The sequence below is a fragment of the Mesocricetus auratus genome, unplaced genomic scaffold (genome assembly GCF_017639785.1).
Source record: "Mesocricetus auratus isolate SY011 unplaced genomic scaffold, BCM_Maur_2.0 Super-Scaffold_100023, whole genome shotgun sequence".
NCBI lineage: Eukaryota > Metazoa > Chordata > Mammalia > Rodentia > Cricetidae > Mesocricetus > Mesocricetus auratus.
Genome location: NW_024429204.1, coordinates 29,186,748 through 29,213,238, shown reverse-complemented (window position 1 = coordinate 29,213,238; position 26,491 = coordinate 29,186,748). Strand labels below are relative to the sequence as shown.

Below are 26,491 nucleotides of genomic sequence, written 5' to 3'. Positions count from 1 at the left end.
TACATATACTCATGTACTTATGCCCATACAGTAGATATATGATGCACATGTACACAACTATATGTATATTTATACACATATGCATGGCGCACATGCATACATAAACAAGTGTATATATATATGTACACATGCAGGCATTATGTACATATGTGAGTCATACATAGGCATGAAATCATGCCTGCGATACACATAGCACACGTATCTTTTCCTACATACACTACGCTCACCCACCCATGAGTCATCACATGCTTGCATATACATATACACAGTAAAAAACACACATCAGTGCTGGCACCTGTGCCCACGCGCCTGCACGCGTGCACACACACACACACACACACACACACACACACACACACACACACTGCACGTATCACTCTTTCCTCCACACAGGAAAACCTGGACATGATTTTCTTTCTTGAGATTCTTATACTCTGTTCCCCAGCACACAGCACTGTACTTCAAACCCTCAGATAACTGTTTTCTTGCGGTGGTAAGATTCTGCTTGCAATGGGCTCCTATTTTTCCCAAATGGTTGGGGGAGACTTATTTCTCTCCCAGGGTCTTTTGGCCTCCTCATTCCCTCTTTCAGTTTACTGCACCCTTCAGCGGGTCTGGGCTGGCTATGAGTCTTTACTCCTTCAGTAGCTCCTAGGAACCTATTTCTAAGCCTAGTTGCTAGCCTGGAGGGACAGAGAAGTCAGCACACTCAACAGCCTGTTTTATATTTTCAGCTGCATTTGGTGCCAGCTCTCAGATGGTCTATTCACATTTTCCAAGCTTGTCAGAGCATTTCGAATTCAATAAAAGGGGAAGAACATGGTTTTTAAAGAATAAGGAAAAATTGAATCTGGGTGTGCCAACCCATCTTCCAAGGGAGTCAGTGCTGGCTGGTCTGATGGCTCTGGACTTGCATTCTCTACTAATTAGCTTGCGGTTCCAACCACTACGTGTGTGTGTGTGTGTGTGTGTGTGTGTGTGTGTGTGTGTGTGTGTGAGAGAGAGAGAGAGAGAGAGAGACAGAGAGAGACAGAGAGAGACAGAGAGCGAGACAGAGAGACAGAGAGAGACAGAAAGAGACAGACAGACAGAGACAGAGAGACAGACAGACAGAGAGACAGAGAAAGAGAGAGAGAGACAGAGAGACAGAGAGAGAATGGTACGAGAATGGCACATCTCTTGTCATCATCAAGGGATCTTAGTTGCTTTCTGATTTTCCTCAATAATTCTCTTGACATTTTCCCATTATCTAAATATTGAAAAGTGATGTCTCTTTTGAGCATGTTCCAAGTCTTCTGATATTGTATGTTTGCTACATACAGTGGTTAACAGCACTGGCTACTCTTCTAGAAGACCAAGGTTCAATTTTCTGCAGCAGCATAGTGGCTCACAACTGTCACTAACTCCAGTGTTGAGGAATCCAGTGTCCTCTTCTGGCATTTGTGTGAACCCTGCATGTAAGTGGTAAACACACACACATATAGGGAAAACGCTCATACACACAAAATAAAAGTAAATCTCCATCTTCTTCTGGCTTTTATTACATGATTTTTGAATAAACTGACCCTTCATCTCTAGCACCTAAGCACTTGACTCTGAAAGACTAAGGACATGATCTTATATTGACACAATGTAATTGTGGAATTCTGGAGCTGTAAGACAGATAAAACAGTGTTGACTTCCCTGAGATCTATATTCATGCTTTGCTAACTATCACACACAATAATGATATTCAAAGTCTGCTTTTCCAATCTTGCTTCCAGTCGGTGAGCTTGATTGCAACTTTGGCTGAGCTGCCTCAATTCCCTTTAGAGTGTATCCCCCGGCTTCTCATTTGTTGCCCATGACAGTGTTAGAGTATATTCTTCTAGAGGCAGGTACCAAGGCAGGAATTTGAGTGAGAACAGATATTTGAAATATGATTCTAGCAAACAAGTTTAGGAGTAGGCAAATATAACAGAAAAGGAGAGGAAGGCAATATGTAATCTCCTTATCAAGCAATTAGCTGGTGCAACAAGATTTAGATGCCAGCAATGATGTAGAGGAACCATAGAAAATGCTTCAGTTACCCCCTACCCTGTGGCCAGGAAATGGGATGCTTTGTTGTTCTGTGGAGATTGGTCCAGGGCGCTAGCTACTTGGTGTGGCTGATAGATTTTAGTACTGGTGAGACAAAAGCTAAGAGCAAGGGGGATGAGAACTGCTTCACCTGCTCAGGTCATTCAGAAGAGTCTAGACTGTTTGTGAAATGTTCTTCTGTTGTGGTTGGTGTCTCTGTTTTTCCCATCCAGATGGCTAAGCACTCTAAACATATCATACCAGGAAGTGCGCAGTACATGCTGATTGGTGGCAATGATTATGCTAAGGTGTTGTCTACTAAGTGTTTTCACTGTCATGATGCTTATTTTCACCTTCTAATAAAGAATCTGCAAGAAGTGCATTGAGACTGTGAATAGGTATACCCTTCCCCATTAAATTCCCACCCAGTGGTATTAATGCACAGGGCAGTTTATGACACTGTGACCTGGAAAGTTCTGGAGACTCCTCCCATTGAGAGTGTTGGCTACTTTCTCTCCCTTGTGTATCCTGAAGTACTTTAAAACTGCATTTTATATGCATGGGTGTTTTGATTATATGTATATTTGTGCACTGTGTGGTGTGGTGTGTGTGTATGTGTGTGTGTGTGTGTGTGTGCGTGCCACCACACTACTAGGTGTGTAACCACTGGCATATGTGAGGGGACATTTTTGCATTCTAACCACCAACACTGTTCAACGGCCTGAGCTGCCGCCTCTGGCAAAACAAGCTGTCACCACCAGAGTGAGCCACAGTGGTGCAGAATGGGCACCTTAAGGATGTTGACATCAGATTGCAAGAACAGCCTGGATAAGCACATCTTGAATTTCTGATCTACAAAATTCTGATAAAAATTACATACCCCAGTGATCTGGAAAAGTGGCCAGGAGCAATACTGAGTAGAATAAAATCAATCGATGATTTCTGCTAGAATCAATTATACTGTCAGTGAGTGCTAAGGGGCCATTTTTTAATTCAATCCATCTTAATTTATTACATGAACATCGCAGATTACTCTTACTAGCCAGCTATATCCCTCTTCCTGACAAGTCCTCAACATCATTTTAGAATTACTTCTTCTTACCATACTATTTCCCAAGGGGCCATGGGAGAGAAACCATTTCTTACTAATCTTTAGCAAATGGTCTAGAGGCTACTGTGTCAGATTCTTCTAAAGAAACAGCATTTTGTCCTTCATTTGGCTAAGCTGCAGTTATAGATTCCCCATCAGAAAATACCGTGGATCCTAGAAACGCCTCTTTTCTTTTTCTTTATGGTGTCACATCTAATTTATGTCATTTTTCCAACTGAGGGCGGTCCCTTTGAAATGGCACTTTTCAAGACAACTGCCATACACAGTTAGCCAGCCCCCTGGCCCCTCCCACCCCCAGTGTGTCTGCTAACTTGGGATTCGGAGGCTGTCCTTCCTGGTCCGAATGAATCATCTTCATAATGTGTACCTGGCTATCTTTTGGCAGGGCTAGCACATGAAAGTGACTTTAAAATGTGCTTCTCTGTAAATTAGCTGGGAGGAAGGACAGAGGAAATAAAAGAAGGTAGGACTCGCCAGAATTTTTAGGGATGCACACAACAGTAATAAATCTGGGTTTTACAATAAGCTGGTGGGCTTGAATCACTAGAGAATCTCAAGGGGAAATTGTATTCATTGGTTGGGAGAGGAGCTGGTGTATTATCTGGAGTGAATGAATATCAGCGTCATCTCATGTGGCCCACGTGCCAATACCAGGCTTCTGCAGAGCTGATTTTGCACCTTGTGTTTAGTAAGCAGATTTAAGGACCTACTATGTGTTTTGCTGACTTTGTGATGGAATATGAGAGGAGTGGTTAGATTTAGAAGATATGGGGCCAGAGAGGTGGCTCAGCAGTTAAGAGCACTTGTTTATCTTGCAGAGAGCTAGGGTTGAATTCTTAGCACCCCACATGGGATTCACACTTATCCACAACTCCAGTTCCAGGAAATCTGATGCCCAAGCACCAAACACGTGTGCACAGAGCACACACACACACAGAGAACTCATACTTAACACAGAACGAATCTAACTTTTGAACAGGAAATGAACGACCTTTTCCTTGGCTTCAGTGAATAATCCATGCACGAGAGGATACAAAACACACACCAATGTGTGATACTTTCTTTCATTCTTCTCTTTATCCTCCTTTCTTGCCTCAGTGGTTAACTTTCCATCCCCAGCCACTAAGAATTGAAGCTCAAGAAATGGATAACCTTAAATGAATTATTCATTCTTACGTAGTTTCTTGAACATTCAAAAGGGATGTTGAATGCACATCATATCTGGTTGTGAGCCTAGCCTTTAACAACTGAGCGATCCCTCCAGCCCAGCACATCATTTCTGATGCTGATTTGAAGGACAGTGTGCACATGTTGTATCTAGCATCCGCCTACCCCATAAATAATAAAACTCTATAGAGTCTAGTTCTGTCCTACTTTTCCCTCTGTGCAGCATCTTGAGCTGACTGCCCGTGTTCAATCCCCTCTCATCCCATACTATAAGGGAAGCTATTGTCTACGAGTCAGATCCTCACCTCCCAAGGGACTAATAAAAGTATTGATCTCATGGAGGCTCTGGGCTTCAATGAATTCACAAGTATAAAATCACCTTAGCAAAACCTGTGCCTCAACATTTGATCACAGCACTCCTTCCTTTCCATTCCCATGAATGATAAGCATAACTATTATTCCTTATTTATGTGCCCCATTTATAGTATTCATTACTGCCATTATTATGAAAAACAGGCTCTGGGGGAAGAGGATTATGAAGGAGAGGCCCGATCTAGTTTTCTTCAGCTAGATTGCAGGCCTGCTCATGGTGTTCCTTGTTATAAGTAGGAAGGAAGAGGTTTCTCAGGACATCAGGGTCAGGTTGTGCCTACAGTCCACTCCGACACTCCCTCCTGACCTAGAGGTGAGGATAGAGCCAGGGAAGCAGCAACCACGTTCAAGGAAGAAAGAGCAAAGGCTTAATTCCCTTATCACACTACTTTCTTGGTCATCACCTGCCCAAGGAAAGCCACAATCTCAGTCAAACTTGCAATCTTTTATTTCTAGTATCTGTGTTAAAAAGATAAGTGAGGGACAATAGCAAAATTAAATTTACTAACCCATTTCATTAAACCTAGTATGCAAAAATATTATCAAATCATCTTATACTCAATATAAGAATGACTGAGTCATTTTATGGTCTTGCTTGTGTATTGGGCTTTTGTTTTATATGCAAAGCAAATCTTAGTGGGAGTCCATTATTTTTCACATGGTCAGGATATAGATATGGCTACTGTTCTGGGACAGTGTAGCTTTGGAGGTAGACAGAGCAGGAGGTCCAAACCACTGTTCTAATTGGCAGTTGAGAGTCCCAGGCAAGTGACTTATTCTCTAAGCCCCAGTGTCTTCATTTGTACCCTGAAAATAATTGCACCCAAGCATCGAGAAGCATAGAAATAGTAAAACACTCTGCATAGAACCTAGCACGTGGCAGGTGCCTCATACATGCTCCCTCTCCCCTGCCTAGTTTTCCTGTGTAGCTTTCAAAAGGGATTGCAGATTCTCACAACTTCATAAGAGCATTCCAGGGTAGACAGCACACAGCAGGTGATGCTTTACCCAGCCTTTCATCTTCTGTTCTTATCTCTTTCCTTCACATTTATGCTTGCAGGAGAGCAAGGATACAAAGATGCCGACACGCTAACAAATGGAAAGTAACAGAGTGTGGATGCATCTCTGATACGGCATTGGGTGTTGGTGAAAGGTGGGAGAACTGGATCTCAAGGACTTGGCCTGCAGGGATGCATCTCACCTTGGGTATTGATGGGGTTGTCCTTCTGTATATGTTTATCTTATTGGTTGATGAATAAAACACTGTTGGCCAATAGGGCAGCAAGATAGGTGGGTCTAGGAGATGAGGAGGATCCTGGGAGATGTAGGCAGAGGAGGAGTCGTCATGTGGGCCCCGCAAGAGAGGACATGGGTCAGGTGTTCTCTGGTAAGATAAGACCATGCAGAAATACATAGATTAGTAGTTGTGGGTTAATAATTAAGACAGAGCTAGCCAATAAGGACAGGTTGTCCGAGCCTGGAAGCTCACCAATCCCGAGACTGTTGCATACCCCTAGACACTCCCCTTACGCTGCCCCATAAGTTCCAGCCTTGTGGTTTCTTGGGGTGTTTCTCCAGCTATCTGCTGAGATGAACAGCTCATTAAACAACAATAAAAGACTCTTTGCTTTTACATTGGAACAGGTCTCTTGGTGATTTGGGGGACCTGCCCTGTGTTGATTGGTCAACTGGTTGTTATGGCCCATAGGCCCTCCCAAGGCGGTTGCTATGCTCTGCACCTCATTGTGCACTTGTCTGTAAAGCACACACAGAGTCACAAAGCACAGCCCTGCCAACTAGCTTATGATTGGTTCCTTGCCATGAGGAAGGTATCTGACCTCCCAGTGACTAGGGCCAGCCCAGCAAGGTCAGACTTGTGCTGAGTCAGAGGCCTTATATGTCTTTTCTGCAGCCTGTCATGGCTACTAAAAAGGGGGGCCTGGTCCCTTCATAGGGTCTCTTGGTGACTTTGGGGATTCAGCGTCTGGGTACAACCTGGTAATGAACACTGTGTGTCCCTAGGAAGTGTGCACCTGGTGTTTGTGGTTGGGAGCTTCTTATCTGTTAATGACAGTGTTTTACACATGCTTAAAACGTTCCAAGGATAAGCAATAAATATCAACAATAACCAGGGTTCTTAAGGATGGATGTCATCAACCACTGTCCTGGAGTTTTTAGAATTATGGGTATGAACTCTATCCTTGGCTGCCATTTCACGCTTAGAATCATGCTTGAACCACACTCATTGAGGGGTTCTTGAAGATAAGTATTTCTTGTCTTAATATTCTTGATAAAGCAACAGGTCTGTGGGAAGAGTAGAATCTTGCCTCCAAAGCATTTGCATAAATTAGAGGTGTGCAGAGTCTAGGCTCAGTTCTGGGACTCATGGGAGAAGGGGTGGGGGAGGAAGGGAAGTGCTGCTAAGATGTGTTTCTCTCTATCTCTAATTCTGTCAGGAGCCAGCCTCCATATATATCCGTGTTAGCACTTCTGAGTGGAAGCCTGTCTTCCAGATGGCTGTGGAAAGGCAGCCACATATTATTCCGGGGAAAAAATCTCATTAAAGCGAATGAAAGCATGACTTTTCAATCTGCCTATTTGAAAAGATAAGAATATTTAAGGAAATTAGATGTCCGTGACTGGAGGCACACCTGAAGCTCTTCAAAGCTGAGAAGGTAACGCTTCAGCCACCCACACTGAGGTGTGTGGTATTCTCTCCCCATGTGAGCACTGCCTTGGACATTATAGAGGCCGTGTCACTTGAGATGAGGTCTCTGTGCTGCAGGCACTTGTAACGGTATCCACATGTGTGGACATGGTAAGGGATAATGGTACCATGGCTAAAACTTGTATCACATTTTCTTTCTGGGTAAGACTTTGGGTACTCCAAAGGCCTAGGAAATCCCCTTGCCCTGCTTAGATGCTCTTGGATTCGGTGTTAGGGCAGACAGATGTTGTGAGTGACTGCTGAAGCAACAGAGCCCGACGCTCATGGTAGGGATGAGACAACGGCCCCGTTATGCTCACCCTGAATGCTGCCTTTCCTTGCTCTGCACATCCAGTTAGAACAACGTCCTGATGAGTCTAACTCTGATGCCTCTTGTACTACTTCCTCTACTCTCCCTTAGTTCCCATCCCCCCTCCACCATGGGTCACCGTCAAAGGACTCTCCTCTCTCTTCCTTCCTGTTCTCCAATCTGCTCTGAGCTCTGTTAGCAAACCGACTTTACAAAATGCACATCTGTTTTTGAGCACTCCCATGCGTAAACAAATGACCATGCATGAATACCAATGACAACCAACTCAGTGACTGAAGCCAACACATTTGTTATCTCTCAGTGTATGTGGGTTAGGCGTCTGGACGCAGTTCAGCTGGAGACCCTGCGCATCGGGTTTTCTCGAAGCTGTAATTGATTTGGCGAGGGCTGGGTGTTTGATCGAAGGGAATCTGTGTAGCACCTAATCTTGAAGAAGAGCTCAAAGAGGTTAGAAATGATTTCTTAGTAATTCTATACTCCAAACTCAACATTTCATACCATTTCCTATCTAGCCTGCACCAAACCTGCACCCCAGAGTGCCAGCCTTGATGTCTTATGGGATGCATTCCTAATTTGCCAGGCTCTGGAGTCCAGCAGTAGCGTTACCCGTGCCCTTCTTGCTAATTGCATTGTTTTCCTTGGCCTGCCTCCTCCCCCCACCCCAGGAATCAAGGTAACATTATCCCGTGATGACTTTTTTCCCTCTGGATAGCAGGGTGTCTGTACTCCATATCAACACATCAGTCTGGCCCCATGGGATCCTCCATCCTTATTGTTGGTATATGCGTTCTCATCTATGTCTTTTTGTGTCTCAGTTGTCAATCATAATAAATGACACCCATATGTGCTTAGTTTGTGGTTTAGCAGAGTACACCTTTAATCCCAGCACTTGGGAGGCAGAGGCAGGTGGATCTCTGAGTTCGAAAGCCAGCCTGGTCCACGGAGTGAGTCCCAGGATGGTCACTGATACACACAGAAACCCTGTCGTGGAAAACAAAACCAAGAAATAAACAAACAACAAAAATTTTTAAAAAATTAATTATAGTAAAAAATTATTTCATGTGTAAAACATTAGTATTAGTGATACTGGTAGGGAATTTTAATAAAACTGAAACTCAGAGAAATTAGAATTTATCCCACAGGCACTCTGTTAATTTATGTCACAGACAAATGCTGACCCTGAACTGCTGTTTTATTTAGAGACCCCTGTCAGTCAGACAGAAAATGGTAGACAGTAGTCCTCTTTTGTGAAAGTTAAAAGTAAAAGTGGACAAAAGAACTCTCAGAAAACTTAAGGCCCACAGCTCAGTTGGCCAGTGAGGGGTCTGTGTATTTGGAGTAAGGAGTGCATGACCTTATGCCCTGAGAACCCTCCATCTGTACCATCTGGAAGGGTTGGTGGAGCAGACACTGCTCATAAACATGGCCATCAGTATTTCCTCTGAATGCTCCAATTATCCCACAGCCCCTCTGTTGAGTGGAAACAGTAATAAGCAGGGATGAGGGGAAGGAAAAGGCTCTGCAGCTAGTCAGCCTGCTGTGTGGTCCATAAGAACAGGGCAGCGATTCACGAAGCTTTCCAACCATGTGTTATTAAGACTCTCTAATCAATTTCAGAAGGTAGCAATCCCACGAATGCTGAAGTTAAAGTAGCTTCATAGTTTTTTGAGCACAGAGAGGCCCCTTTTCCCTCCGTTAAATATCAGTGATTTTTGTTGCACTTTATTTAAAAATCTATCTGTTCTATTTTTCGTCTCAATAAATTAGCATAGTGGCTACATTAAGAGGATGCTTTATAAACAAAGAAATGCATATTGCATAAACCTTAATTGCTTCCACCCATTAGCCTTCACATTAATATGCATCCATCCTTCTTTCACTCTGGTTATTTCAATATTGGCACAATCCTCTGCTGGACTCCTTAGAAACGTAAGACTTGGAGGGCAGGTTCAACAATAGACCCAGCATAGCAATGTATTCAGTCATACTTTATAGTATATGGCAGGACTTTATGACGTTGACCAGGAAGCATGGCTGTCCTCTCCGGGATAGAAATGGCTGTTAGAAAACCCCACATGAGTGGCAAACACAGTCCTCAAAATTGTTGCCTCGTGTTGAAGCGCAGCGTGTCTGTGTCCTGGCTTCTTTTCTTTGTTGTTATTAACATGCCCCTGCCCAAAGTGACATGGGGAGCAAAGGATTTATTTCAGGTTGCAGGGTGCAGTTTGTTCATCACTGATGGAAGTCGGGGCGGGGACTCAAGCAGGAACTTGAAGCAGAAACCTTGGAGGAACTTTGATTGCTGGCTTGCTCACAAGCTCAGGCTTAGATACTTTTTTTAAAAAAAATACAGGCATATACCCAAAAGATGCACATTCATACAACAAGAATGTCTGTACCACTACATTCATAGCAGCATTATTTGTAATAGCCAGAATCTGGAAGCAACCTAGATACCCCTCAACTGAAGAGTGGATAGAGAAAATGTGGTACATGTACACAATAGAGTACTATTCAGCGAAAAAAACACAACAGAATCTTGAAATTTGCAGGCAAATGGATGGCACTAGAAGAAACTATCCTGAGTGAGGTAACCCAGTCACAAAAAGAGAAACATGGTGTGTACTCACTCATTTATGGATTTTAGACATGAATCAGGGGAGTACCAGCCTACAATCCCACTGCCAGAGAGTCTAGGAAACAGAACCTTCATCCAGCGACTGATGGTAGCATTGGCAGATACCCACAGACAAACACTGAACTGAACTCCTGGAATCCAGTGTCAGAAAGAGAGAACTGATGGGCAAAGGAGTTAAGAGTGAGCTGGTTTAACACACAGAAACAGTTGACCTGTACAAGGGGAAGCTCTTGAACTCCAGATTGATGGCTGTGTGGAAAGCATGAAACTGACCCAGACCCCCTGAATGTGGGTGTCAGTGAGGAGGCCTAGGTAATCTATGAGGCCTTGGGTAGTATTTATTCCTGGCGTACAAATAGACTTTGAGTGCCCATCCCACAGTATGGGAGGCTCCCTCAGCCGGGACTCTTGGGGGAGGGCCTAGGCCCTGCCCTGGATGAAATGACAGTCACTGGAGATCCACCATGGAGGGCCTCACCCTCCCTGGGGATCAGAGTGGAGATTGGGTAGGGGACTGGCAGACCTGGTGGGGAGGGCAGGGGAGGAGGGGAGGGAGAGGGAGCTGGGATTGACATGTGAAACAAGATTGTTCCTAACTTAAATAAAAAAATAGTTAAAAAAATACAGGCCCGAGCTACCTGACCAGGGAATGGTGCTACTCACAGAGGGAGGGGCCACCCTACACTAATTAACGATCACCACACCCACAGCCACGCCCTCATCACCACACCCACGGCCACGCCCTCAGACCGCTCTGATCTCTAAAGGGAGCCTCTTGTCCTAGATAAGCCAGCAGTGAAGGCTAGCTACAACACCGCCCATCATTGTTTCAGCTAATTATCACTGTGGCTTACTAGAGCGGAGTTAGCTTTCCTGGCCTTAATGTTGACGATGGGAATGAGCTTTATGAACACCAGCAAGATCAGGAGACAGAAAAAGTGAGTCTGAGCCAAAGTCATAGCTCTTAACTCTCAATCCGCCTTAGCTACAAATAAATTTACACCACTTACATATATTTATATAGCTGCCATATTCACACCACATTCCCGATCCACTCACAGCCTTCGGTATTAAACTATTGATCGCTGGCCTGTGCAGGCTATCATCAAAGCAACCCGGCCCCTTCTATTGGAGCTATCCTTCTTGGCACTTGTTAGGACTAAACCCTGGGATAACATTTGATGTTTCCTGTATGCACTGAGTATACAATGGCTCTGGAGAGAAGCAGCTATGCTTTGAGTATTGGGAAGTTGAAGGTTTCTGCAAGGCTAGGGATTCTGATAATTGTTTTTTCTTTTGAGGATTTGGGGAGACAAAGTCTTGCTGGGTTGCCTGACAGGCTTGGGAATTGCAATCCTCCTGCCTCAGCTTCCCACGTCCTTGGATTACAAGTATGTACTACTATACCTAATTATGTTGCAAAAATAAACCTAGCTTGAGAAAATAAAGGCCAGCTTTTTCTCAGGGGAAACATATTCATAGTTAACAGCCGAGTAACTATGTAGATCTATCTCTTTGTACTCAAAGGCTTCAATGGTTTCTTTCAAATGGATGTAATCTCAGACCAGCTTTAATAAACTAATGTGAGGATTAGGTTATATATTTAATACAGAATGATAAAAACCATGAAGTCTACTTTCCCTCTGTTTCAGCGATCAGCAAGCTGCGTGATTGATACAATTTTACTATAACATAGCTGGAGCACTAGCTCTTCACTATGTGCATGGTGATTTTCTTTATATAAACCCTGAAGGGAGAAATTGTAGCAGAGACCGGATGGACCTACAAATCCCCACGTGGTTACTATTTGATTCTTTGTAAAATTCTGGTAAGTCTCAGTGGTATGAATTCAAATTTCACCGACCAGTTTCCAGAAGGCTGGTTATCTACAGGTGATAACAAGACTAGTGTTTTTAGGATTGTTCTTCTGATGTCTTTGAGTCTGGTCAGTTTGTTCAAGGTCTCAAGAGTCACCATTTTGAATTTTGTTTTGTTTCCTGGAAGCAGAAAAAAAAAACAAACGTATGGCATTGCAATGGGTATTAGAGACTTCTGACTGAGGGCTGTCTTGCCTGGGTTAGATGAATATTTAGGGATTTTCTATGAAAACATTTGACCCTTAGGAAAGATTTTAGGCTGTGAGGAACACAAGGTTGGAGAGGAGAAAGGAGATAGAGATCTGATTCCAGGGAGTGAAGTAGAAAGGACCTTTTCCTTGAACAGTGACACCTTGAAAAGGTTGAATTGGGCCGGGCGGTGGTGGCGCACGCCTTTAATCCCAGCACTCGGTAGGCAGAGGCAGGCGGATCTCTGTGAGTTGGAGGCCGGGCTAGACCGACAGCCTCCAAAACAATACAGAGAAACCCTGTCTCGTAAAAACCAAAAAAAAAAACAACAACAACAAAAAGAAAAACGAAAAGGTTGAATTGAACCCTGGGGGTCTTCAGTGAATTCACTGGTCTGTAAAGGCTGTGAAGCTAAGAAAGGCTGGGAGTTACAACTCCTGTTAAGGTCAAATGTAGACAGAGGAAAAGGAGTCACTGTTTTCATGCAGGTCTTCCTTCTGGTGTAGAGAGTTTGAGCCATAGGACTGCAATGAAATTGTTATTTAAGGTGTGTGTTTTTTCTCATTCATTCATTCATTCATTCAACATGTACATATTATTTCCATGGGCCAGACACTTTGTTAGCAGCGACAAAACAAATAGCAACGAGGAATGTGTGATCATTATTGTCAAAGAGCAAGTAGTCCTATAAGTGAATCATGGATGAAATAGGGATTTCAAGTGATGCATGCATGTACATACGTATGTATGTATGTATATATGTATGGTATGTATGTATATGGGAAGAGATGTGCATGTAACTGGACCTCACTCAGAAATTCAAAGAAGGCTGCACACTGATGGGGGAAGTTCTTCTGCATTTATGTTTGTCTTGTACATATAAATAAAAGTGGTCATGGGTTAATATTTAAAACAGAACAAGCCAATGAGAAGCCCTAGACATTGGCCGACAGCATTGTAACTAACAGAGTCTCCGTGTGTTATTTTGGCCCCAGGCGGGTAACCTGCAACAGCACACCTTGAGGAAGGAGGTACTGAGGAAAGTTCAGAGTCCCAGCAGGAGGTAGTGAGCCGGGAGAGGAGGCCTGGACGTTCTGCGTGGTCTAAAGGAATTGCACCACACAGGCCTTTGAGAAGTGCAGAAAACCCCCACCAAGAAGAAAGCAAAGCACGAAGGCCTGCCCTCCTGGTCTAGATTTGGAAGAAGAGACAAGCTTTTAGTTTGAAAGACATCATTCCCCCAGGCTGAAATGTTCCAGTTTGTCCAATTTACATAACAAGGCACGTTATACAATGCATTGCAAAACATATATTAATTGAAAAGGTTAATGTGGAAAAGGATTAATCTCTTCTTCCTTAGCAACACAGACCTAATTAAATCTTGCAGCAGCAGACGGACAATTTCACCTTCCAAATCAAGATATTTATGTAAATATCACTGAACTAATTGACACTCCGCCAAATCAAAGGAAGGTAAACAACCCACTTTCGCGTTGTCAACAGTTGTGGGTTTGATTTACTGCATTAATGACTTCCTGCAAGGAGCTATTATCCAGAGAAGATTCTAGGATCTAGTTTGTTTCCCTGATAGAGTCACACTGGCAGTGAATCCTGTTTACAGGAAGTTGCAGCGTGGGGACAGCTTGGCTTTGTTCCACAGCGAGCAGAGCCCGCACAAAGGTACTGTGTCTCTCCGTGGACATCAGTGACGTAGGGAAGATAAAGATTAGACCTTTGGACCCATGTCACAGAGTGGCGTGTCCGGTGAGTCAAGGCAGTGTGAGCATGAGGAAGGGTCGAGACCGGAACTGTGTGGTTCCGTGTGGTTCCTCTCGGTTGTCGCCGTTTGTGTGGACTCGGCTTCTAGGCACAGCATAACTGGAGAGCCTTTTGCTTCAGGGTGTTTAACCAAGTGGCTGCAATGCAGGTGGCCAGGGCTGAGCTCTCATGTGACTGCAGATAGATCAAGTGCCAAATTCACGAAAAGTCCTCTATGAATGGAAGTCACAGCGCCTGCGTGCGTGCGTGGTTCGTGCGCAGGCAGCTCGATGGGAGATTTCATGGCGTTGTTTTCTGCTCTGATTCAAACGGTCCCTAGTAAAACGGTCCTTATGTTTCCCTTTGCTTTCTTCAGATCTCCCGGAATTCTCCCATTCTCCACTGGCTTCCTTGTGACTGGTCCTTTTCACGTTTTTGCTCTTAATCGGATCAAAGCACCGTGTGACCTCAGTCATTCTGGGCCCAAATGCTCTCCATGAGGAGCACAGGCGCGCTTCCTCGGGAATCTCATTTCTTTTTGAGCACCACTCCCGTTAGACCATAGCTAAAGCAGGAAAGAACTCATTCTCTGTAGGGTTAAACTGGCTGGGACACATGGTTGCACGTCAAACACTCTTAGCAGGGCCCGTCGAGGCTGGCCTCACGACTCTCGTGGAACGAGACTCAGTGGCAGTATCTGGGGCCTGCGCGGACTGGCGGCCTCCCAGCCTGCTCCCTTCTGCTGGGGCCCCACTTCCAGCCTTCCTTTCTACATGTAAACACGTGCATCCACATGTGTACATATCATCTATATGTATACACGCGCATCCACATGTATACACGTGCATCCACACATGTACGTACATGTGCATCCACCTGTGCACACGTGCGTCCACACGTATACATATCATCTACATGTGTACACATGCATCCACATGTGTACATATCATCTACATGTGTACACGCGCATCCACATGTATACACATGCATCCACACATGTACGTACATATCCATCCACCTGTGCACACGTGCGTCCACAAGTATACATATCATCTACATGTGTACACGTGCATCCAGATGTGTACATGTCCAACCACATGTGTACATGTGCTTCCACATGTGTACATATCATCTACATGTGTACAAGTGCATCTACATGTGTACACGTGCATCCAGATGTGTGCACATCCATCCACATGTGTATACATGCATCCACATGTGTACATATCATGTACATGTGTACACTTCCATCCACATGTGTACATGTGCATTCACACGTGTACACGTCCATCCACATGTGTACACATCCATCTACATGTGTACATGTGCTTCCACATGTGTACGTATCATCTACATATGTACAGGTGCATCCACATGCGTACACATCCATCCACATGTGTCCACGTGCATCCACATGTGTACATGTCCATCCATATGTGTACATGTGCTTCCATGTGTATACATATCATCTACATGTGTACACGTGCATCTACATGTGTACACGTCCATCTATATGTGTACATGTGCATTCACATGTATACAGTGCATCCACATGTGTGCACATCCATCCAAATGAATGACATGAAGACATGGAGGGCATGTCATCCTGTGAGGCGTGTTTTTTATGTAGTCCCCGGCAACTGTAGGTGTAGTACCACTTTGACTCACCCCTTCTCGGGCAGCATACTTGTTGGCTTCCCCTCGTTTCTGCCATTCCTCAGGCATGTTCATGTCAGTCATGCCTCCTTATCCACTGTAAGCGCCCTGCCCTCTGTAAGCGTTTCTGCCATTCCTCAGGCATGTTTGCGTCAGTCATGCCTCCTTATCCACTGTAAGCGCCCTGCCCTCTGCCCAAGTTAGAACAGTTCTGTCTTTATTCCTCACAATCCCTTGATCCTACCACCCTGACGTTAACACGACGTTTACTTTACTCAGTTTCCTGTCTGTCTCCTCCACACATTATGGGTCCCCGTAGGGCACTGACTGGGTCATTTGCAAGCCAGGATGCTAACAGTGCAGTTGACATTCGGCAGACTGAGTGGATAGGAGGGTGTTGCTCTGATGTGGCTTCAAGGATGACTACATTCTCCCACGTGATCTCTGGAGAGTACCGTGGCCGCCTTGCATTTTCACTTTCTCACTTGTGAAACAGAACGTGCCGTGGCTTCCTACAGCCTGCATAACAAATCACCACAAACTGAGGGTCTTACGATGCCAGAGCTATTCTCTCTGACTTCCAGAGCACAGGTGTCTTGTCTGAGCGGCATCCTTCTTAGAGCTTGGTGAGACAATCTGTCCTGTGTCTCTGTTCATTTTTGCTGCTTCCAAGAGACTCTCAACATTTCTCGTCTTGTGGCAGCATCCTGTCACATGGCATTCCCTGTAAACGGCCTCTTACACAAATTTCCCTCTTCTTTATCAGTCACAGGGTTAGGACCCATTCACAACCACCATGACCTCATCTTCACTTTGTAACCTCTGCAAAGATCCTATTTCCAAACATGTTTGGGTGCCAGGAGACAGAAATGGGACATATCATTTTATGACACACAACGTACCCCTAAGCATGGATAAAGAATAGTCATTATGAGGTCTATTGCTTAATAATTATTCGCACATTTCTTGGTACTTCTCTTTCCCCACTTTGTAAAGGTTGTACTGTTGTCTCACGTGTAGATGAGGGAAGAAAGACTCGTGGAAGGCACACAGATAGGAAGTGGAGAAATGAACTACAAATGTTCAGGCTGATGCAATGAGTGCTCTTACCTTCAGGGATTACATCATTCAGAAAGCTGCATCTCCCTGGCAGCCCTGCCCAGGCCTCTGTACTCCTCATCAACAAAGGCAGTGGTTCTGACTAGACTCCCTTCTCCCAGCCTGCGGTTGACCAGATAGTCTTTTTCTGTGTCTTTCTGATGTTCATGAGATTTACAATCTAACGCCCAGGGATAGGGAGTTGATTCAGCCTTTAAGAACACTTGTTGCCCTACAAGAGTACCTAGGTTCAAGTCCCATGGCAGTTCACAGCTCTGCTTAACTACAGTCTCAGGGGGTTTGATGCCCTCTTCTTACCACTACGGGCACCAAGCACAAACACGGTGTACATACATACATGCAGGGAAAACACTCATTCACATGAAATAACAAGCGAATCTAAGAAGACTACAGATAATAAAGTCTGGTGCCTGACTTGGCAGATGACCAGCACAATGAGTCTCCTTCTGGGCTGTGATACATGTTTCTGGGGCCACAGTACCTCTTTTGTCAGAGTTCTCTTCCTTCCCATCCTCCTTAAGCTCTACTTGCACCCCAGATGTTCCTCCTGTCGAGTGCCCCACAGGCATCTCTAACACAACACATCCATATCACACTTATTGATTCTGCTTTATAAGTCAGCGTACTGCTCCCAAGTCTTCCTTTCCTTAATAAACACCATCGCCATCCACCAAGTCACTCAGGCCACAGGCCTCGGGATCATCTTTGTTTTTATCTTACAAAGCATCAGTTATCCTTCCCTAAAGTGTTCTGTCTACTTCCCTGACTCCGTTGCTTCTCACTGTATTTCCCACAACAGCCCTGCCCAGGCTGCCTTACTTCTCACTGACAAAAGCAGTAGTTCTAACTGGACTCCTTTTGCCAAGCTGGGTTCTGAACAGTCAGGGGTTAACCAGATAGCCTTTTGTCTTTGTCTTTCTGACATTCATAATATGTCAACTTTTTTCCTTAAAGTTTTTCTCACACATACATGATAAGATCATGGCATAACGCCAGTCAGCTCCTAGAACCATCACCCCAAACTCTCCATTCTCTCCCCCACCGCACCTCTTGTTTTTCCTCCAGTATGACAAACCCATGTGAGAACTCCTTTTCATGCTTAGATAGTTCTTTCTTCAAATCTGGTCATCTGTGGCTTCAGTCTCAGTATTCGATGTCTGGGACATCCCTACAGTTAGAATGTAAGGGGTTAATATCCCTACAGTTAGAATGTAAGGGGTTGACATCCCTACAGTTAGAATGTAAGGGGTTGACATCCCTACAGTTAGAATGTAAGAGGTTAATATCCCTACAGTTAGAATGTAAGAAGTCTATATCCCTATAGTTAGAATGTAAGGGATTTATATCCCTACAATTAGAATGTAAGGGGTTGACATCCCTACAGTTGGAATGTAAGGGGTTGTTGTCCTAGTTTGCTGCCTAGTGCTGTGATAAAAACACTGGTCAAATGCCACTTGGGGCAAAGGGCTTATTTCATCTTACAGCTAATAGTTCATAATGAAGGGAAGTCAGGGCAAGCACTCAAGGCAGGAGCTTAAGCAGAGACCATGGAGAACTGCATCTTACTGTCTTTCTCAGTTTACTGTCTTAAACAACTCAGGACTACCTGCCCAGGGGTGGTACCACTTAGAGTAGGCTAGGGTTTCCCACATTAATCATTATTCAAGAAAATGTCCCGTAGGCCATCTAGTAGAGGTATTTTCTCAATTGAGTTTCCCTCTCCTCAGATTACTCTAGCCTGTGTTGATTTGCCAAAAACAAACAAACAAACAACTCCCAAAAAACCACAAGCACTTGGACTTGTAGAACATAATTCAAATTCAGAAACTAATGCATTTTGAATTCTTCCTGGCTCACGGTGAGCTCACATTAGCAAGTTTTAAAATGCAGGGGTAACATGTGAGATGTGGCGCAGCCAGCTGGAGACTCAGCTAAGGAAATCACCACCTTCCGAATTCTCCAGTCAGCTTTTGTGGTGGAGCCTCAGTCTCAGAGAAGACAAACAGCTTCTCACCTCTAGCCTTCTTAAGGGTGGCGTCTCTAATCCCATGCCTTCTGCCTGCCAGGCAGCAGTTAGTGTAAGCAGGTGTGCCAGAACAGGAAATGGGCTGCCCTTCACCCTGTGTGGGCGGTTACCATTTGGTCTGGCTCATTGGCTCATGCCTCCACTTCTGGCCACAGCTTGGTAATTCAAGCACCAGCCAAACAGATGGACCACACTACCGATGAGAATGGAGATGTTCCCGGAGATATCACAGCACAGGTTGGTGCTCAGCTGATCTAAAAGACGGCAAACAGGACGGTACGTGGTATTAACAGCTGGGAAGATGATTTACTGCGTTAACGACTTCTCCTGGCAAGCTGCTGTCTAGAGGACAGAGATCCAGGATCAAATTCATTTTCTTGGTCAGCGAAGCTGAATACAGAGGTGGCACCTGGTACATGGAGCCTGATAAATCTCACAGCTAGTGAGTCACGTGACTGTGCTAGAAAAATCCCAGTGTGCTTACCCTGGATGCTGCTCTCTTGGAAGGCAGCTTTCCAGCAAAATTTAAGTAGCTTTGTATTCATTCATCACAGCTTGAGGGCCTACCATGTGTCACCTTGCTAGTGCTGAGACTAGAGATACAGTGAAATTACTCATTTAAATATAATCTATTTAGAGGGGCAGAGTCACAATACAGCACTGGAGAGACATGTACTAGAAATGCCCACTGCGGGAACAGGTCCAAATGCTTGTACAGGGTTAGGACTTGTGTAGACTCCTTAAGGAAGATGATACTTAACAAAAATGAATCAGCAAGTCTAGGTAAGCGAGGAGCATGAGCAGTAGAATTGGAGAACTTTGATTAGCAGGATAACAAACAGGCTTAGGGATGCAAACAATACACTCATAGGTGAGTGTAGGATAGTAGCCAGAGAGCTCCTCCAGGCCTTGGGGAGACAGGTTTGCATACTTCCATTTGATTTCACTTGGAGATGGATTTAGAGACTAGGAGGTGAAGGAGGGCCTCAGGTAGAGAATTCGTTCGGAAGGTCAGTGGGCTGCTGAGAGGCGGGACTAGGGTGATCCCTGTGAAACTGATGCAAGGATGACCCACACACAGCCCATTGAAGGAGAACTATAGATGTGTAATAGGTGAATAGCATTGGCACAGGTCATGTGACAGAAATGGCTAGGGCTGTGAATCGACTCAAATGACATTTCCACGGTTTAATTGAAGCCCATCAGCCCTCAGACTGAAGAAGAACCAAGGGGAATGTCTGTTTGCTAAGTCACACAGCAGATGATACCAAAGAGTACAGGTTTCTCTCTCTAAAGTCAAGCTGCAAACCTCTCAAGTTGTAGTTTGCCTGTGATGGCTACCTCTGTAGGGTGCTGTGGAGGCCTTCTGCAGACAAGGTGAGCACTTTTGTTTTGCCAGACTGCATCTCTTCAATACCCAGAGTTACTGTTTCAAACACTGGAGATCATTAAAAAAATTTGGGTCCATCTTTTGCACACCCGTTCTCCAAACCCCGTTCCTCAACCCTCTAAGTCTTTAATGTCTCTATTTATTAATTACAGCACATTCTTCTCCACCCACTTGCTCTCTGTGTCCTCAGTGATTAATTTTCTGGGACTGCTGTAACAGAATACCATTAGTTTATGGCTTAAAACCACTGAAGTGATGCTGTCTGTTTTGGAGGTCAACTTCTGAAGCTAGTATGACTCTGGGGCCTTGCTTGCTTGGGAGGCTCCCCTCCCGTAGTTTCCTGTGGCGCTGGCACTCTAGGTGCTAGCCAACCTGCAAGGTCTCTGCTGCACTTGTCACAGGACTGTCTCTCTTTGTGCTCCTGCATCCAACTTCCCCTCTACTTCAAAGACATAGAGGCCATTTTAGCTTTCGTTTTGCTTTTCTTTTTTTATACTTCAAATTTTAGGGATTTTATGGGTTCCCCCCCCCTTTTTAATTTAAATTAGAAACAAGGTTGCTTCACATGTCAATCCCAGCTCCCTCTCCCTCCCATCTTCCCCAACTCCCCACCAAATCCCTACTCCACTCTCCAGAGAGGGTTAGACCCTCCATGGGGCTCTCCAGAGTCTGTCATTTCATTCATGGCAGGTCCTAGGCCCTCCCCCAAGACTCCAGACTGAGAAAGCATCCCTCTTTGTGGGATGGGCACCAAAGTCCATTTGTATTCGAGGGATAGATACTGATCTATTTCCCAAGGCCCCATAGATTGCCCAGGCCTCCTCACCGACACCCACATTCAGGGGGTCTGGATCAGTCCCATGCTGTCCTCTCAGCCATCATCAGTCTGGGGTCCATGAGTTCCTCCTTGTTTAAGTCAGCTGTTTCTGTGGGTTTCACCAGCCCAGTCACGACCCCTTTGCTCATCACTCCTCCTTCTCTGCAACTGGTTCCCAGGAGTTCAGTTCAGTGTTTAGCTCTTACAACGGATTATAAAGTTGATTGTATCGGTAAAGATCTTGTTTATAAGTGTGGCCTAGAGTATGCATACAGTGGGTTAGGACTTGAGCTTAGCCTTTTGCCAAGATGGAGTTTGACCTACAATGTTTTGGTTCCAACCCTTACTGATCCCTGACTGAACAAACATAATTGTTTGTCAAATGGTCTGCGTCTCTCCAGAATCATAATGCTTTCTTGCACTTGTTTTCTCATAAATGTGATAAGATACCAGTAAAAAAAAGACTAAAAGAGGAAGAGCTTATTTTGGCTTGCAGTTTAAGAAGAGATGCACTACATCATGGCAAGGAAGGTGTACTGTCAGGAGCATAAGGCAGCTGGACACGCAGAACCCACAGTCAGAAATCAGAGAGCAGACTGAAAGTGTGAGCCTGGAGAATGAAACGGACCCACACTCAGTAACTAGCTTCTGCCAGCCAGACTTTATCCCGTAAAGATCCTACAAGCTCCAGAAACGATGCCAGCGTCCTGAGATCAAGTGTCCAAACACATGAGCCTGCAGAAGACATTTCACATTCAAACTATAACGTTCTATCCTCCCGTGAGAGAGAACATCCCCAAACATCAAGGATTCCCTTCTCCCTTGATGCTTTTATGTTTGCCTCATCCAGGCAATCACTCTTAGAATGTATGATTATCTGGTCCCTACTAGTCTTCTACATTTACTCCTTACATTCTATGCTCTAGAAAAGACAGAACAGCTCCGTCGATACCCACCTCTTTATGTCCCTGAGCCTTTGCAGTGTACCATTTTCTCAGTTTGAGATGCTTATTTTTAACTTCATCTTCTCAGCAATCTCTAATTATTATGTGCATCTCAGCCATGGTGCACTGTTACAGCAATACAAAAGAAATAAAGACAGGTCCAGGGGCATATGTTTTAAAAGATTATATTATTATTATTATTTTAACCAGTCACCTTTTAATGGACATTTAGTTCTCAGTCAGAATATGCGGATACAGTGACAGCTAAATTTATCATAGATGGGATCTGGGCAGCTGGTTTTGCTTAGGAGTGCAGTGCTCTCCATACTGACCATCCTCAGAAGTACTTGCTGGTCGCCACTTATGTTTGAGTTCCTTGAAAGGAATGCAGTAGCTGAGAGGCAGGTAGGCTACTAGCACCATGCTAAGCCCAACAATGCTGCCTTTCCAGAAACTGTTGTACACTGTGGTGATATCTTGTTTGTGCTCTAACAAATAAAGCTTGCCTGAAGATCAGAGGGCGTAGCTAGCCACTAGTTAACCATAGAGGTCTGGAGGTTTGTGTATACTGACTGGGTTGAGAGAGGAAAATCAGGCAGGAAGAGACAGGAGCTCAGTTTTTTCTGGCTGAGAAGTTGGTGAGGTAAGGTGTGGCTGTGGCTTGTTCCTTTGTCTCCCTGGTCTTTCAGCGTTCACTCCTATATCTGACTCTGGGTTTTTGTTATTAGGACCCATTAGAACTCAATGCTACATGTATTTCTTGTAACCCTGGTAGTAAACTCTCTGACAGATCCCCACAGTGCCACTGGGGGTGAAATCCCACACCAATATCCAGGATGGCAGTTCAATGTCCATGAGCTTCTGCTCCAGTGGCACACGTGTTGCCATTTGAAATCCCAGTGTCTGCAAAGCCCTAGATTTATTATATTAAATTATATGTTCGTCTGTGGGGGGGTTATGTGAACTTGAGTGCAGATGCTCAAGGAGACCAGAGGTTCTAAGTACCCCAGAGTTGGAGTTAAAGGTGCTCTGTGAGGCACCTCATGTGGGTGCTGAGAACTGAACTTAGGTCTTCTGGAAGAGCAGCATGAGGAACATGCATATTAAATAGTCTTTCCCAATGTCTTTTCATTAGTTTACTTTTGGAACTTCCAGTTTATGCAACTTTAAGTGGGGTAGGAAATCCTGCTGCACGCGTTGATTCGTTTTCTTATGCTTGTTCACAGCGGGAGGAGACTTAGTTTGATAATTATTTCCAAAAGGTGGCAGCGTGGCCTGGTTCTCCTGGAGGCTTCATCACCCATGCTGAGGGAATGCCGTGTTTCTTACTGAGGTTAAAATTGTCTGGAGCAGCCTGGAAGGTCATTTTTAAAACCTAACTGTAGGGAAATTTATTTGTCTTCCTGCTGAATAACTTACAATTTATATGTCTTAAGCCTTGACTGAGCATTGCATTGTTTTCTTCAATACGTAACTCTCCAACCCTTTCGCGTTTTTATCTAATGACCCTCTTCCTAAAGAACCTTGAAGCATAATTAAAGTACTGCATGGAGGAGGATGGAATGTGCTTGGTCCCAGTCTTGCTCTCTTGATAGCCAGGAGGGGTGGGATTAATTTCTTTTCTTCACCTTTTTTTGGAAGAAAATTATTTAAAAATATTTTTTCATTCCATCTATTTTGACCACGTTTCTTTCCCTCCCATAAAACCTTCCAGATCCCCCCTACTTCCCCATCTACTCAACTTTATATTCTTTCTCTTTCCTTAAAAAAAACCATAAAAATGAAAATCAAAACAATAGGAAGACCAATAAGACAAAAAGAAAGCAAGAGAGAAAAATTAAAATAAATAAGTGAAAAGAAATTAGCTAGAACAAAACATCAACACATACATACTGTCTTAGCTAGGGTTTTTTTTTATTGCCATGAAGAGACACCATGACCACTCCAACTCTTATAAAGGAAAACATTTAACTTAGAGAGCTGGCCTACGGTATCAGAGGTTCAGTCCATTACCATCATGGTGGGGATCATGGCAGCATGCAGGCAGACATGGTGCTGGAGCTTAGAGTCCTACATCTTGACACACAAGCAATAGGAAGCCGACTGACTGTCGTACTGAATGAAGCTTCAGAAAAGACCCCAAAGCCCGTCCCCACAGTGACACACTTCCTCCAACGAGTCCACATTTCCTCCAACCAGGCCACACCTACTCTAACAAGGCTATAGCTCCTCATAGTGCCAATCCCTTTGAAGGCCATTTTATTTCAAACCATCACATGCACAAATATAAGCAAACAAACAACTATTCACCCAAACAAATAAATAGACAAAAACTGAGTTCATTCTGTGTTGGCTAACTATTCCTGTTCATAGGGCCTGTCCTGGAGTGTTGTTGATCTAGGTAGTGAACCTCCATTGTGGACAACTGATTTTTCCTTTACCAGAGGGAGTAACAAGCTTTCTCAGACTGCCAGCCCCCCAATCAAAACATGGAGGCTTATTATTAGTTATGGATGCTCAGCCTCATCTTATGCTTGTCCCTCTGACTCTTACATCTTAAATTAGCCTGTTTCTTTTCCTCTGTGTCTTACCTCAGGTTTTATTTTTGTTTACCATCTTAAATTCTGTATGTCCTACCCCATATTTGTCCGTTTGGCCATTGCCCGGCTGGCCCCGGGCATCTCCCTCTCCTTTCCTCTGTTCTCTTTCACTCTCTAGGGCCTAGATTCCTCCTCCTACTTATTTTGTCTCTCTCCTGCCTGTCTATTGGCCATCCAGCTTTTAATTAAACCAATCAGGTGCCTTAGGCAGTCAAACCAACACATCTTTATATCCTTAAACAAATGCAGCATGAACAAATGTAACATGTCCATAGATTGTTGAACTAATAAAGCATAAACAAATGTAACACATCTTTGCTTAGCTAATGTAATATTCCGTAACAAGTGAGTATCAACTAAAAATAGTTTCTTGGTTAGGGGTGGGGCCCTTCCTTGTCTACATCCTCCATTCTCAGTGCTAGGAATCCATCTTGCTTGCACCTGTGCAGATCTTGTGGACCCTGCCATAGCTGCAGTGAGCTCACATGTGCATAAGTCCTCTGGCTCTTACAACCTTTTTCCATCTCCTCCGTCTTACCTGTATCATATGTCCACTAGTGGAGTAGGTACCCGGTTCTCTCTTCCTAGATGGCCTGACACTACAGCAGCCATCTTCATGGCTAGTAGCTGTTGAATGGACTTGTAGGAGGAAGTGATGAGTGCCTTCTTGTAGATATCCTGTGATTTTCCCCACTTACTCTCTTTCTTTGCTTGTTAGCAAGCTGTGTATCAAGTCTCTCAGCTGAAGAGTCTTGAAGAGACAGTTGTCATAATCATAGAGAAGGAACTGTGATCCCTGATCCACAACTTAGAATATAACTTATTACTTGGGATATCTAATTACATAATGGCCTCGTAGGACCTATTTGTATTAACCTGATGAGGTTTTAGTTGGTTTTTAAAACAGATGGCCTAGTTCCCCAACTACCACAACATATGCTAAACTTTTTCCTTAATCCTTGGGGTAAGATGCTTAACAACAGAATTTCTGGGTCTGTATCACCTGTTTTTCAAACAGTTTTTATGTATTAATTCCATTGTTTTAGGCAACAATTAACATTTTTGTGGGGTCTGTCATTTGGAAACATTTGAGAAACACTAAGAGGGACCATCCTGAACTCAAGTCTTTGGAAGTTCCAGCATTCCATTCTGGCCTTGTTGCTGCAGGATGTCACACCATCCATCTTCATTACTTTTCTTTGCACCAGTATTCTCAAGCACCCTGCCTCGGGTAATGGGGCTGTGTTATAAATCTCATGTTCAGAAGCTCCGGTGGTCTAGGGAGTGCTAAGATAGAGTAGACAGAGTGTGGTTAGTTGATGGGAACAGAAGAAATTCTGAGATGGACACAGCACACTGGATGCAGAGCTGAAGAATAACCCAAAGCATCATCAGCTAGATGTGCAAATCAGAAATGGAACTCATTTTGAGAAATCAATTGAGTGTCATGGAATATTTATGGATCCCTGCTCCAGGCAAGCATTTCATTCAGCCAACTAACGTGCCCTCGTTTACAACTCTGCTGCCTGGGCTTGTACGCTTGCTCACTCTCCATCTTTTGATTATAAGCAAGGTTACTGGCTATACTCTGATAGAATTTTTCAATTCTCCTTGAATGTCCTAGAATAATGGATTTTTTTCCCTTGATCATCAGACACCCTAGTATCTAGCTGAGCATAGGTGCTGTCCTTGTGGGTGGAATTATTCAGGGACTGTGGTCTTCAAAGATGA

The 26,491-nt window shown here is 44.2% G+C and overlaps 1 protein-coding gene across 1 annotated transcript; it reads right to left on the bottom strand.

Moving 5' to 3' along the window:
* Window positions 1-19,132: 19,132 nt before the first annotated feature.
* Window positions 19,133-23,048, bottom strand: LOC121133597 (ATP synthase subunit f, mitochondrial-like). The gene is made up of 3 exons (XM_040730321.1): window positions 22,909-23,048; window positions 22,493-22,614; window positions 19,133-19,263 (listed from the first exon to the last, which is right to left on the bottom strand). The coding sequence occupies exons 1-3, from the start codon at window positions 23,046-23,048 to the stop codon at window positions 19,133-19,135; spliced, it is 393 nt and encodes a 130-aa protein (XP_040586255.1).
* Between the last annotated feature and the right edge of the window lie 3,443 nt (window positions 23,049-26,491).